The 15388-nt window shown below is 45.0% G+C and overlaps 1 protein-coding gene across 3 annotated transcripts in view; it reads left to right on the top strand.

Annotated features, from left to right (window-relative positions):
* Positions 1-15388, top strand: part of LOC110500643 (DENN domain-containing protein 4C) — a 57700-nt gene that overhangs the window by 30691 nt on the left and 11621 nt on the right. For all 3 annotated transcript variants that reach the window (XM_021578125.3, XM_090214756.1, XM_090214755.1), the window contains exons 6-22: positions 78-319; positions 561-627; positions 706-764; positions 1900-2044; positions 2263-2438; positions 2619-2719; positions 2931-3149; positions 6516-6661; positions 7133-7171; positions 7826-7959; positions 8117-8249; positions 12373-12579; positions 12821-12949; positions 14116-14263; positions 14593-14724; positions 14946-15071; positions 15224-15367. In XM_021578125.3, the coding sequence (XP_021433800.2) occupies positions 78-319; positions 561-627; positions 706-764; positions 1900-2044; positions 2263-2438; positions 2619-2719; positions 2931-3149; positions 6516-6661; positions 7133-7171; positions 7826-7959; positions 8117-8249; positions 12373-12579; positions 12821-12949; positions 14116-14263; positions 14593-14724; positions 14946-15071; positions 15224-15367 (2347 nt within the window). The remainder of the gene's footprint in view (positions 1-77; positions 320-560; positions 628-705; positions 765-1899; positions 2045-2262; positions 2439-2618; positions 2720-2930; positions 3150-6515; positions 6662-7132; positions 7172-7825; positions 7960-8116; positions 8250-12372; positions 12580-12820; positions 12950-14115; positions 14264-14592; positions 14725-14945; positions 15072-15223; positions 15368-15388) is intronic.

The raw sequence follows: 15388 nt of genomic DNA, 5'->3' as shown, positions 1-15388 counted from the left end.
AAAATGTGTGAAGGGTGTTCGCTAAAGTCCCTAAAATTCTTGTCAATATATCTTTAATCTAATTTGCTCTGTGCCAGGTGTACGGTGCTGCCATCCAGTTCTATGAGGCCTACCCCATAGATCTCCTCAGTGAGAAGCAGAAGGTGCAGTTGGGCCTGCTCACCACCGTGGAGAAGAAGATGATCCCCAACCGGACAGTCAACACCAACAAGTGCATCTGCCTCCTTTCCCGCTGGCCCTTCTTCGAGTCGTTCCGCAAATTCCTCATGTTCCTCTACAAGCTGTCCGTCTCGGGCCCCCACCCGCTGCCCATCGAAAAGTAAGGATGCCGTCATTTGTCAATGGTGGGGGGTTGGGGATTTGAGTTGGAGATGTGCTTGATTTAGCTTGGGGTTTTCACTTTTGGGACTATTCCGTTGCTTCATTGTACCAGGAAAACAAAATCGGACGCAGCTCAAGATTAAAGTGTTTGACGCATGTATTTGACCCGGGTCTGGAGAGGAGTAGGTGGGTGTTTGAAGCTAATGCTATTATTTTGCTTGCGTGTGTTTCTTTGCCAGGCACATCTCCCATTTCATGCACAACGTGTCCTTCCCCTCACCTCAGAGGCCCAGAATCTTGGTCCAGGTGAGATGTCGTTATTTCTGTGCTGGCGAATGCAGTTTGTTGGTGACGCAGTTGTGACAGCGTTGTATTCTCTTTCAGCTCTCTGCACACGACACCTTGATGCTCGCACAGCCTGTGTGTACTCCTATGCCTCTCAGGTAAGACCTTTTCTAGGCTATCAACATTATATATTTTTTTTTCAATGGCATGATTTCAGAGGGTACGTCCGTTCGACGACTGGTTTAGAGACAGTATAATCTAGGCCTAAGGAAAAACTTCAGTAGCAGAACGAGAGAAAGGGCCCGGTCGTTCCCGTTGTCATGGTAGAGCATCAACTACAGTTTTTCCAGAGGAAATAACGGGGTTAGAAAAGGCAATCATCCACCAAGCACACTCCAAACTTTCTGTCTCTGTAATGCTAAACGCATGAATTACTGACAGTTTTCCCAGGTCAAATATTCACGCTTTGAAACTACCACTGGAAAACAGGCACTAGGACTGTCCCAGAAACAGCGCTGCCTGTCTGTCACATTGTGGACAGTTCCGTCATTATTTAGTGCAGAAACACAGCCCCTGTACAGATGAAATAAACTGTTGTGCTGCTATTGCATTCCACCAAGAAACCGCATGTCTTCAATCAGGCTTTTTCCTCTCTACTTTTCATTTCAGAGTAGAATATGTTGTTGCTCAGCTAGTGAGAAGAACAGAAAGGCCTGCACACTGAATATACTCCCAGTTGACCACCTTCATTGACAACGTTTCAATCCAACATGGATTTTCGTTTGACCTGAAGATCTGTGTCGATTCAAAACGTTGTGAATAAAGGTGGTAAATTGGGAGCATATTCAGCGTGCCGGTCTTTCAGTTCTTTTCATTTTCACAAAGATGTGTCTATGACCACAAACTCTTCAGTAGATGGTCAGCTAGTGAGCTCATGCCTTTTGGGACTGGAAGACTTGCTGGCTAGTGCCTTTGGGACAGATTTACAAGCGTTTGCTGCTTTGCAAAGTTTGAACCTATTACTCTCTGAAAATAAAATAAAGTATTTTTCCCCTTAAAAGGTTTAAAAAAAAAAAAAACAGGTTTTGTAATCTGATCTTTTGTCTCAATCCAGTTTACCTTCACCCCTTTCTGATTTACCCACACACCTTCTTTACTGCACATGTACCAATCCAACCAACCTTTCATGACCCATTGTATCCCTGAGTCTCGTTTGAATCCTTTCCCCAATACCCCTGTGCTCCTCTCTTCCCAACTCTCCTTTCCCTCTCGTCCCCTCCTCTCTCTCCTCAGTGGTGCAGACTACAGTACACTGCTGATTAACCTGGGCTCAGAGAACTGTGCCACGCTGTTGCACTTTGTCCTGCTGGAGAGTAAGATCCTGCTGCACTCCTTGAGACCCGCTGTACTCACCGGGGTGGCAGAGGCTGTGGTGGCGGTGAGTAATACAGGATATGGTCACTCAGTAGTGTTTTTAAAATGGACTATATAAATAAAATGGATGGGTTGGTTGGTTGGTGTGTTTTTTTAATCCAGTTACCGCTTTTATACATTATGTGGACCGTGTAGGAATGACGTTAGGTTAAAATGTGAAAAAGTTTATAAAAATGTGAAAAAGAAGTTTGATTTTCTCTCTGTCTGTGTCCTGCTATCTAGATGATTTTTCCATTCCAGTGGCAGTGCCCGTACATCCCCCTCTGCCCGCTCTCTCTGGCGGGGGTCCTCAACGCACCCTGTCCCTTCATTGTGGGCGTGGACTCCCGCTACTTTGACCTCTATGACCCTCCTCCGGACGTGGTCTGTGTGGACCTGGACACCAACACGATCTACCTGTAAGATCCAGACACTTTAAAGAAGCATTCCCCCATCTGTTAACACACTTATCCTCACTGTTGACGATGCCCCAGAAGCCGTTTTTCAGTCCGTATATCGCATATGAGGTATTTTATAATTTACACCATTATAAGCACATTCCAATAATGCCTTACTAACATTCTGAACCATCTCTGCAGGTCTGATGAGAAGAAACACAGCAACTGGAAGAACCTCCCAAAGAAGCCCTGCAAGAGTCTGTTTAACTCCCTGACCAACCTGCAACACCAGCTGGGCATCGGTACAAACAGTCACATAATTCTAGTTCAACTTTACTCTCGAGTCTCATAGCAACTGCTTCATGCCTGAGACATGGAACCGTGCTGTAAAATATCTGATACAGCATAGTGTGATTGGTGAAAAGGATATAAGTCAATAGCATGTTTAGCCTACTATCCCTAGTCCTTTAGTATGTGAAATGTAATTATCCCTATCTGGTGGCTGTTTTCCAGTGCGTCGGACGGCCCAGGAGGGCTTGGCGGTGGAGATGACCCCCATCGAGGCGGACTTCACCTGGCACAAGAAGATGACGTCCCTGGAGATGGAGATCCAAGAGGCCCTGCTGCGCTTCATGGCCCACATCCTGAAGGGCTACCGTTCCTATCTCAAACCCATCACCCAGGCCCCCTCCGAGAAGGCCACCTCTGCAGACTCACTATATGACCTACAGGGTTAGTGTGGGTGTGTTTCACCACTCTTATCTCAAACCCATCACCCAAGTCCCCTCAAATAAGGCCACTGCCTCCGACTCACTAAACAAACTACACTGTAACAATGGGGAATAGATTGTTTTTAGTCATTCATTCATTTATTTGCCCACAACATTTATCACGGTACCCAGAACAAAATCTTGCGCACACGCTGTATTGTCTGTCCCGAGAGAATACACAAAACGGACGTAAAATGTGCTAATGGACAGTTAAGAAAATACTTTTACTTGGCTCATGCGACTCCTTGTGGCGGGCCGGGCGCCTGCAAGCTGAATTCGGTCGTCAGTTGAACAATGTTTCCTCCGACATATTGATGTGGCTGGCTTCCGGGTTAAGCAAGCGGTTCTTACGGCTAGACGTTCCGCTAGTAGAACCCCTCGACAACATCCGGTGAAATGGCAGAGCGCCAAATTCAAATTAAATTGCTCTAAATATTAAACTTTCATGAAATCACACTTGCAATACACCAAATTAAAGCTACACTTGTTGTTAATCCAGCCAACGTGTCAGATTTCAAAAAGCCTTTACGGCGAAAGCAAACCATGTGATTATCTGAGGATAGCACCCCACCAAATGAACACGACATTCATATTTCAATTCGTCAGGCGCGACACAAAATGCAGAAATAACGATATAATTCATGTCTTTGAAGATCTTCTTTTGTTGGCACTCCAATATGTCCCATAAACATCACAAATGGTCCTTTTTGTTTGATTAATTCCATCGTTATATCTCCAAAATGTCCATTTATTTGGCGCGTTTGATCCAGAAAAACACAGGTTCCAACTCGCTCAACATGACTACAAAATATCTAATAAGTTACCTGTAAACTAGTTCCAAACATTTTAAACAACTTTCCTAATGCAACTTTAGCTATTTTTTTTAAGACGGGATAAACTGCGTTCAATAGTGGATAAAAACAAAGTGGAGTGTGCTTTCAGGTCACGCACCTCTAACAAACAGTACACTTCACTCAACCCTCGTTCTGAACTGCCCTACTTCTTCATTACACAAAGGAAAAACATCAACCAATTTCTAAAGACTGTTGACATCCAGTGGAAGCAATATGAACTGCAAGCAAGTGCCCCAGAATTGTAGATCCCCATAGAAAAGTCATTGAAAAGAGCGTGACCTCAATTATTTTTTTCCTGGATGGATTTTTCTCAGGTTTTCACCTGCCATTATCAGTTATGTTATACTCAGACATTATTCACACTGTTTTAGAAACTTTAGAGTGTTTTCTATCTAAATCTACCAATTATATACATATCCTAGCTTCTGGGCCTGAGTAGCTGGCAGTTTACTTTGGGCACGCTTTTCATCCGGATGTGAAAATACTGCCCCCTAGCCCGAAGAGGTTTTAAGAAGCGCGGCTTGGTGGCTCATGTTTCGGCGGACGCATGACTCGACCTTTGCCTCTCCCGAGCTCGTTGGGGAGTTGCAGTGATGAGACAAGATCATAATTGGATTCCAATTGGATATCACGGAAATTGGGGAGAAAAAGTGGCGTAAAAATACTACAACAACAAAAAATATTTTTTTTAAACTGTAAAATTATTAAAAAAAATTTTTGCACCTAACACATTTCTCAAAGTATTATTATTGCGCAATGTACAGTACCAGTCAAAAAATGTGGACACCTATTCATTACAAGGTTTTTCTTTTTACAGCTAAAATAAGCAATGAGAAACGACAGTCCATCATTACTTTAAGACATGAAGGTCCGTCAACCCGGAAAATTTCAAGAAAAGTTTCTTCAAGTGCAGTCGCAAAAACCATCAAGCGCTATGATGAAACTGGCTCTCATGAGGACCGCCACAGGAAAGGAAGACCCAGAGTTACCACTGCTGCAAAGGATAAGTTCATTAGTTACCAGCCTCAGAAATTGTAGCCCAAATAAATGCTTCCGAGTTCAAGTAGCAGACACATTTCAACATCGACTGTTCAGAGGAGACTGAATCAGGCCTTCATGGCCGAATTGCTGCGAAGAAACCACTACTAAAGGACCGCAATAAGAAGAAGATACCTGCTTGGACCATATTTGAGATTTTTGTTTCCAACCGCCGTGTCTTTGTGAGCCGCAGAGTAGGTGAACGGATGATCTCCGCATGAAACATGAAGGAGGAGGCGTGGGGGTGCTTTGCTGGTGACTTTGTCAGTGATTTATTTAAAATTCATGGCACACTTAACCAGCATGGCTACCACAGCATTCTGCAGCGATACGCCAAAACACACCTCCAAACTGTAAGGGCTATTTCACCAAGAAGGAGAGTGATGGAGTGCTGCATCAGATGACCTGACCTCCACAATCACCTGACCACAACCCAAAGGAGATGGTTTGTGATGAGTTGGTCTGCACAGTGTAGGAAAAGCAGCCAACAACTGCTCAGCATATGTGGGAACTCCTTCAAGACTGTTGGATAAACATTCCTCATGAAGCTGGTTGAGAGAATGCCAAGAGTGAGCAAAGCTGTCATCAAGGCAAAGGGTGGCTAGTTTGAAGAATGTCAAATATAAAATATATTTAGTTGTTTAACACTTTTTTTTGTTTGCTACATGATTCCATATGTGTTATTTCATAGTGTTGATGCCTTCACTATTATTCTACAATGTAGAAAATAGTCAAAATAAAGAAAAACCTTGAATGAGTAGTTGTGTCCAAACTTTTGACTGGTACTGTACATTATACATTGTTTTAATGTCATCCAGGAGCTGTGCTAACCAGACAGCGTATCTGACTGCTGCTCAGTGTTCATAACAGGCATATCTTTCATTTCACAGGCCTAGTCAGTCATTGCTCAAAGTGTCTGAAATCAATCAGCCGTGGTATTGGCTGCAAAGACTTTCCACTGATGTAGGCTTCTTGGAAAGTAATCACATCCTCATTTAGGTCCATGGAGGCCAATGGAGGCTGCAGAACCAGTGGGGAAAGAGCTACACATCTTGGTTATATGACAAGCTGTAATGGCTATATTGTCTTCATCCTGGGTTAAATACTTTCAACTACATAATGCGTTTGTAAGAAAATATACTTGTACCATTATATTCTATTCCCCATTTGATTTAAAGGTTAGTTCACCATCTCACTGAGTTATTGAAGACCCGAGTCCCACACTACCCATTCACTGAATATACATGTGTTTTTTATTACTGGAGAATTGTAATTTAAAATAAGGCCACTATCAAATTCACACAATGCAAATATCCTTTGCCATTTTATTTTGACTCTGGCCACACATCGTTTGTGTTTAGATAACAATTGTGTAGCATTTCCTGAGGGTTTCCTATAGGGTAGGCCCATTGACCTGGCTCTCTGTCCTCTCCCAGGTTTCCTAAAGAGCAGGGAGCGAGCCCACCAGAAGTTCTATTCGCAGCTGACCAAGACTCAGATCTTTATACGCTTCATCGAGGAGTGCACATTCGTCAGCGACAAGGATACAGGCCTTGCCTTCTTCGACGACTGCATTGAGAAGGTGAGCATTATAAAGCAACAGGAGTCCGTGTGGGGGGTCAGTTTCATATCAACTCCGGCTATCCAGGAAGTGAATTGAAATTCAATTAATTATTTTTAAGTTCCAACAGTGTTCCCTGCAGCTAAAACTGCTTGTAATGATGCCATTTTTTATGCTTTGCCTGCTGGGTTGGCCAATTCCATTATAACACCCATCAAGCCAGGAAGTGAATTGAACATCAATTAATTAATTGAAAATGTATCTTTGAAAATAAACTTCACTTTTAGATTTCTGAATTGGAATTTCCCCCCAAACCCTGCTAGACAAGAACGTGGCCCAAGAGCAATGTCAATTTTTGAACCCGATTTCTGTGGTGCTTTTTTAAATGTGTTTTATTGGTGACTCAGTCGTAACATTCCTCCAGGGGAGACTGACGGAGGAAGGCTCATTTTCCTCTGATTTAATCTGTTCTTTTACTTTTTCCCCCTGCAGCTATTTCCCTCTGATAAAGGCAACGACAAAGGCACTAAGGTAATCCCTCGGGCCCTAATCAAGTTTTAACACATCTCCTTTTCAAACTAGTGTCTCTCATTTTTATGCATTAGAAGAATGGTTTTAGTGATTTTGATTTGTCTGTGTTTTTATTTATAGATTGTTTTCTATTTAATTTTTACCCCTTTTTCTCCCCAATTTTGTTTTATCCAATTGTCTCATCACTGCAACTCCCATATGGACTCAGGAGAGGCGACAGTCGAGAGCCATGCATCCTCCGAAACACAACCCAATCAAGCCGCACTGCTTCTTGACACAATGCCCACTTAACCCGGAAGCCAGCCGCACCAATGTGTCGGACGAAACACCGTACACCTGGCGACCATGTCAGCGTACACTGCGCCCAGCCCGCCACAGGAGTCGCTAGTGCGCGATGGGACAAGGACATCCCTGCCGGCCAAACCCTCCCCTAACCCGGACGATGCTGGGCCAATTGTGCGCCGCCCCATGGGTCTCCCGGTCGCAGCCGGTTGCGACAGAGCCTGGACTCAAACGCAGAATCTCTAGTGGCACAGCTAGCACTGCGATCCAGTGCCTTAGACCACTGCACCACTCGGGAGGCTTGTCTCTGTGTGTGTGTGTGTGTGTATGGCCATGTGCGCTGACACTGAGAAGATGTTTTCCTTTCCATAGGTGGAGGGTGAGTCCTCGGAGGACACTAAGCTCATGGAACTAGACGAATCACAGAGGAGTGAGCATACAGTCTTCGTCATGCCCCCAGAACCTCCCACCACCGAGGACGAATCTGATCCCCCTACCCGCTACAGGTGAGCTACCCCCCAGTACAATGCTGCGCCACCAACACATTGACAGCGCAATAACACCAGTGAGACCGGTAGTGTTTTACAGTGGACGTCTGGCTCAGTCTGCATTAGTTTCACTCTCATACCTCTGGTGTTTTTTTCCCCTTTCTCGCTCTGTTAGTTATAAGAGTTTCCCTCGGTTGAGTATGGACCTGTTTGACTGTCCCAAAGAGGTGATACCAGCGCTGAGGAGCAGTACACCAGGGGCCAGCCTGTCCAGCAGCCCTGCACTGCTGGCCAAGAGGACCAAGCAGGTACACGCCCGCGCACATGCACAGTGGCAGGACCATGGGATAGATGCAATGATGTGTACAATAACATAAACGGTCAACCAGAGGATCAGGTGTAACGGGCTGTAAAACACTACAGTACGTTTTATTCGCTTTGTAAAAAAACAGGTTTTGACTAACAGTGACATGATTATTTACCGGTCCTTTTTCAACAATTCAGAGTTAAAGATGAGAGAAAAATACACAGTGAATAACAATAAAGAGTGAAAATAACATGGCTATATACAGGACGTACCAGTACCGAGTCGATGTGCAGTGGTATGAGGAAATTGAGGTAGGTATGTACATATAGTTAGGGGTAAAGTTACTAGGCAACAGGATGGGTTAAACCGTGGCAGAGCGTACGTGGTGAGTGTGAAAGTGTGTGTGTGGGCGTATTGTGTGTGTGTGCTCATAGTCAGTGCAGGATAGTTAGTGCAAAGTGTGTGCGGTAGGGTGTGTTTCCATTTTTAATGTCAGTGCGTTTCTTGCAAGTTCTAACCCCTAAAATGCAATAATCAATAACAATCTAATACTAAAAATAGCAAGGTAGAACCAAAACACGAATACTAAAAATAGCAAGGTAGAACCAAAACACGAGATATAAAAATAAGAACACAATGAAGTAAGTAAGCATACTATACACAGGGTCAGTTCCAGTACCATATTTACAATGTGTAGGGGTACTGGATCGATAGAGGTAGATATGTATAGGGCTATGGTGACTAGGCATCAGGATATATGATAAACAGAGTAGCAGCAGTGTATATGATGATTGTATGTGAGGGAGTGTTTGTAGAGTCAGTATAAATGTGTGTGAGAGCAAATTATGGAGTGAGTGTTTATTTACGTTGGAGTATCCGTGTGCATAGAGCCCTGTGAGTGACGATAGAGACTGTGTACACCCCTTCAAATTAGTGGATTCGGCTATTTCAGCCACACCCATTGCTGACAGGTGTATAAAATGGAGCACACAGCCATGCAATCTCCATAGACAAACACTGGCAGTAGATTGGCCCGTACTGAAGAGCTCAATGACTTTCAAAGTGGCACCGTCATAGGATCAAGTCAGTTCGTCGAATTTATACTCTGCTAGAGCTACCCCTCAACTAAGTGTTGTTACTGGGAAGTGGAAATGTCTAGGAGCAACAATGGCTCAGCTGCGAAGTGGTAGGCCACACAAGCTCACAGTACGGCACCGCCGAGTGCTGTAGCACGCAACACTCACTACCAAGTTCTAAACTGCCTCTGGAAGCAACGTCAGCACAAGAACTGTTCGTTGGGAGCTTCATGAAATGGGATTCCTTGGCTGAGCAGCCGCACACAAGGCTAAGATCACCATGCGCAATGCCAAGCGTCATCTGGAGAGGTGTTAAGCTCGCCGCCATTGGACTCTGGAGCAGTGGAAATGTGTTCTCTGGTGTGGTGAATCACGCTTCACCATCTGGCAATCCGATGGACAAATCTTGGTTTGGCGGATCCCAGTCGAAAGCTACCTGCCCCAATGCATAGTGCCAACTGTGAAGTTTGGTTAAGGAGGAATAATGGGGCTGTTTTTCATGGTTCAAGCTAGGCTCCTTAGTTCCAGTGAAGGGAAATCTTAGTGCTACAGCATACAATGACATTCTAGACCATTCTGTGGTTCCAAGTTTGTGGCAACAGTTTGGGGAAGACCCTTTCCTGTTTCAGCATGACAATGCCCCCATGCAGAAAATGGATGTCCATACAGAAATGTTTTTTTGAGATAGGTGTGGACGAACTTGATTGGCCTGCACAGAGCCTGACTTCAATCCCATCTAACATCTTTGGGATAAATTGGAACGCCGATTGTGAGCCAGGCCTAACCGCCCAACATCAGTGCCCGACCTCACTTATGCTCTTGTGGCTGAATGGAAGCAAGTCCCCGCAGCAATGTTCCAACATCTAGTGGAAAGCCTTCCCAGAAGAGTGGAGGCTGTTATTGCAGCAAAGGGGGGGGGGACCAACTCCATATTAAATGCCCATGATTTTGGAATGATATGTTCGATGAGCAGGTGTCCACATGTTTTTGGTCATGTGGTGTATTTAGTTAGCTATTTAGCAGTCTCATGGCATGGGGATAGAAGCTGCTCAGGAGCCTGTTGGTGTCGGGATTGATGTGCCGGTACCACTTGCCATGCGGAAGCAGAGAGAACAGTCTATGGCTTGGGTGGTTGGAGTTAACTATTTTTCAGGCATTCCTTTTACACCGCCTGATATAGAGGTCCTGGATGGCAGTACAGCTGTAGACGTTTTTTAAGATTTGAGGGCCAATGTCAAACCTTTTCAACCTCCTCCATGACATTGGCCCTCAAATCAGAGACCTGGCACCACACTGCCAGGTCTCTGACCTCTTCCCTAAAGGCTGCCTCATCGTCGTCGGTGATCAGTCCTACCACTGTTGTGTCGTCAGAGACCACGCAGTCCTGGTTGAACAGGGAGTACAGGAGGGGATGAATTGCACACCCCCGAGGGGCCCATGTGTTGATGGTCAGTGTGGCTGATGATGCGAGTGCTAAGGGGCGATAGTCATTTAGACAGATTACCTTGGTGTTCTTGGCACGAGGACTACGGTGGTCTGCTTGAAACAAATTGGTATTACAGACCAGGTGAGTGAAGACACTTGCCAGCTAGTCAGCGCATGCTCTGAGTACATGTCCTGGTATTCTGTCTGACCCCGTGGACCTTGCGAATGTTAACCTGTTTAAAGGTCTTACTCACATCGGCTCTGGAAAGCGAGATCACACAGTTCTGATCAGCTGGGGCTCTCATGCATGGTTCAGTGTTGCGTGCCTCGAAGCTGTTCTGATGTCCAGATGCTGTTTTTGGTCATAGGAAATTATGGCGGAGACATTGTTAAAACAAAAAAAAAGGGGGGGGGAAAAGGAGAATTGCTCAGGAGCCCGTAAAACTGCTACAATTCACTGCAGCGCCATCTTTGTCAACACACATTGGTCAACAACATTGTCCTGATCATTTTAGTTTTACTCACTGTGTCCTGTCTACTGCCCTGACCACATGACCAATTCCCCAATCAGGGAATAACGTTGCCTGCCATGGACGCTGTCGGCTGCTGAGTCATTCTCTCACCTGGTGTTCCAAATGGCACCCTGTTCCCTATATGGTACTGTACTTTTCACCAGGCCTATAGGGTAGTGTGTGCACTATGTAGGGAATATGGTGCCATTTTGGACAACCATTCTCCTTCTGGAATGGTACACAGGCTGGTTCCAATAAAAATAAGTCACTCACCACTGTCATCAGCAGCAACTTATTTACAACAGGGCAGAGTAGAATAGCAGACTCTGGGCTATAACGCTGCTGCTCTTTGAGTTTTGTCTAGGCCAAGTACAGACAACCAGCTTACTTTGGACAGAGATGGAAGAGGGGGTGTGTGTGTTTTGGGGGAGGGGAAGGGTGTTTTTAGAATAATAGACCTCCCAGGAAACAGGCTTATTTTGTCTTGTGATTCTTGTTGTTTTGTCATCCTCTGCTTTTGTGGGAGGCCAATATATTTTTCCAGGTCAGACAAAACTGTTTGCTGTGTATGTGTAGTGCTTGTCTGGCTACATGTAGAAGACCTAAAAAGCACCTTGAAAATAAATATTTTACCTAATATAAACTGGGTGATTTGAGCCCTGAACGCTGATTTGGCTGAAAGCCGTGGTATGTTAGACCGTATACCATGGGTATTACAAAACATTTATTTTTACTAATCTAATTTATAAATAGATTCCATAATATGCACCACAAGTTTTTATATTCACACACATACCACAAACATGGTGCGTGGTGGCTGTCAGTATGTGGCCGTTAATATTTCTGTGGCGCTTGAAAGACTCTCCTCAGAAGGCCACATGCAGTATTATTAGGCCATTATTGTACGGAGGGAGGGAAGGAAGGTTCACCATTAGGAACGTGCACAGTCACACACTCTCCTCCCAACTCTGACCATGAGGAAATAGCACAAGATAATAATAAACTTAAAATCATCTGGAATCACTCATCATTCAATTGTATTCATGTCTCCCACCCCCATTAAAGTGACAAATCAAGCTAAGTTAAACTGAACAGAAATGCCTCTCTGCAGGAGATCAAGCTGGCCTACAAGATGGCCAAGCGCTTCTACTCCGACCCTCCGCTGTGGGCCAAGTGTCTGTTTAGCCACTGCTACAGTCTGTGGTTCATCTGTCTGCCGGTGGGGGTGAGGCTGGTCCAGTCAAAGAGCTGGGCCATGCAGCAGGCCTACAACGTCCTGCTCAAGATGAGGACGTCTGAGGTGGAGGTCCTGGATGAGGTGAGGGGAGGGGAGTTGGGGTATGGGAAGGGTTGGGTTGTGGGGTTTTGGTTATGGGGATAGTGTGGGGATTGGTATGTAAGGGGGGGGTGTGTTTGTCAATGTTAACGTGTGTGTGTGCGTGCGTGCGTGTGTGTGCGCGCGCGAGTGCCATCATTTCCACTACAGGGGTAACGACTACAGTGGAAGTCTACTGTAGCTATTAGGTTGTTATTATTAGCCACCATCTCTCCCTCTGTAGGTGTGTTACCGTGTAGTGATGCAGCTGTGTGGTTTGTACGGTCTGCCGGTCATGGCCGTCCGTGTTCTGGTGGAGATGAAGAAGGCAGGGGTGCACCCTAACGCGATCACCTATGGCTACTACAACAAGGTGGGTTACTTTAACCAGCCCATACACTTACAGGTAACTGCCAAAATAAAGGGAAAGCCAACATAGTGTCTTAATCGGGCGTTGGGCCAGAACGGCTTCAATGCGCCTTGTTATAGATTCTACAAGTGTCTGGAACTTTATTGGAGGGATGCGACATCATTCTTCCACGAGAAATTCCATAATTTGGTGTTTTGTTGATGGGGGTGGAAAACGCTGTCGCCGCTCCAGAATCTCCTTTAAGTGTTCAATTGGGTTGAGATCTGGTGACAGAGACGTATGTATGTATGTATGTATGTATGTATGTATGTATACACTACTGTTAAAAAGTTTGGTCACTTAGAAATGTCCTTGTTTTTTAAAGAAAAGCATATTTTTTGTCCAATAAAATAACATCAAATTGATCAGAAATACAGTGTAGACATTGTTATTGTTGTAAATGACTATTATAGCTGGAAATGGCAGATTTTTTTAAATGGAATATCTACATAGTCGTACAGAGGCCCATTATCAGCAACCATCAACTTTTGTTATATATATAATATTGCCAAAATAAATGGGCAACTGGGTATTTTTATACTTGGCCCTAAGCATAATGGGATGTTAATTACTTAGGAACCATACCTGTCTGGAGGCACCTGCTTTCAATATACTTTGTATGCCTCATTTACTCACGTGTTTCCTTTATTTTGGCAGTTACATGTACATACAGTCCAATTAGCTCCCTGCCCCATCTCCTTTGACCCTTCAGTGTTTGGTCTGGATAGGGTTGAAAGGATAGATTTGGGCAATTTCCCGAGAGTGATGAATTCATGGACACCATTTTTGTGTATGAAGGAAGTTTGCAGTAGTTTTGTGAGATAATACTAACTAGCTTTAGCGCAATGACTGGAAGTCTACAGGAACCATTGGCATGCTACCTTCATACTGGACACAGAGACATAAAAATGGTATCCACTAGTTTGTCAGGCTCTGAGGAAGTAGATAAAGGGCTTCATTACCAAAATATCGAACTATCCCTTTAAGATGTTTTGTGGTGGAGATTCCACCATATTGCTTATACCTTATATATCTGCAAACATTTAAGATTAGGGCACTTTAAACTAGCTCATCAAATACCTAAATTCAAAGCAGGTCCATGTTAACTTGCAATCTGCTCTTTCCTCCAGGCTGTTCTGGAAGGCCCCTGGCCAAGTCGGAACCGCAGCGGTCTCTTCATGTGGGCCAAGGTTCGCAACGTGGTGCGTACTGTGGCCCAATTTAAACAGGCACTCCACCGGATGCCCGCCACGAAAGGACCCACCATCATCACGACAGGTGAGGTGTCAGAACACTACAGGGACAGAGCATGGGAGAGTGTCGTTCACTTAGGTTGGAGTAGAATCACAACAGGTTTTGCACCAAATTCATATTTCTTTCTAAACGTTTTAAATCCATTTTATCGATGCAATGTAATGAATCAGTGCTTGATTGTAGGACAGTAAAGTCAATTCACAATAATAGAGTATTATACTGTCCAGGCTGTATTGCTTTGTTTCTTTGTATAACTACTACATGGTAAAGGGCAGTAGCTCCCTTTTACCTTACTCACCTAAAACTCTGATCTGGGACACAGGAAGTGATGTAGGCTTGTTCTCTGTCTGTAGTGGTGTCGGTGAGCGGCGACCTGCTGAGCCACGGGAGTGCAGACCACTCCAGTGAGGTGAACGGAGAGGATCACACGCTGTTCGCACGCAGCCTCATCATAGGAGACGCCACGGACAACCACTGCAGCACAGGTAGGCTGCAGCACAGGTAGGCTGCAGCACAGGTAGGCTGCAGCACAGGTAGGCTGCAGCCTGGAAACACTGGACCAGGCCACTCACACAACTTTGCCCAGCCCCTAGCTGCTAGCCCCTAACCCCTAGGTACTAGCCTATAGCTCCGAGCCCCAACTCCTTAGATATGCACAGATCTGAACGGACTGGGTAGATGACAACAATATGTTTGTGTCCCACAGGAGGTCAGTCTGACCAGGGCTACGGCTCTAAAGATGAGCTGCATCAGGTGCAAGTGGATTTGGCTCCATCAGCAGCCCCTCTTGTCAATGTGGATCACCGCAGCAAGCCCAAAGCACAGCACAATGGTAACCAAATCAGGCATTTCCAAAATATATACGCCAGTCTAATCTAGAAAAACGCATCTGCTGGTTGAGCATGCATTTTTATTCAGGATTTTCTATCAGCAAAAATTAATAAAATAAAAATGTTCACTTGATGTGGGATAATGTCTCTTCAGATGGGGACATAGCTGGCTCGGTGGACAGTTCTGTGGTCGTAGCGGAGCCCACCAGCCCTGTTGAAGCCATCCCACATGTCCCCAGCATCGTCAAGCTGTCCACAGGAGGGAGCTTCGATACTGCCATGAAGAGAGGAGAAACTGGTAAGTGACAGGAGCAGACCC

This window comes from Oncorhynchus mykiss, chromosome 21 (genome assembly GCF_057628025.1).
Source record: "Oncorhynchus mykiss isolate SJ-2025 chromosome 21, ASM5762802v1, whole genome shotgun sequence".
Taxonomy (NCBI): domain Eukaryota; kingdom Metazoa; phylum Chordata; class Actinopteri; order Salmoniformes; family Salmonidae; genus Oncorhynchus; species Oncorhynchus mykiss.
This window is presented reverse-complemented; position numbering and strand designations above follow the sequence as displayed.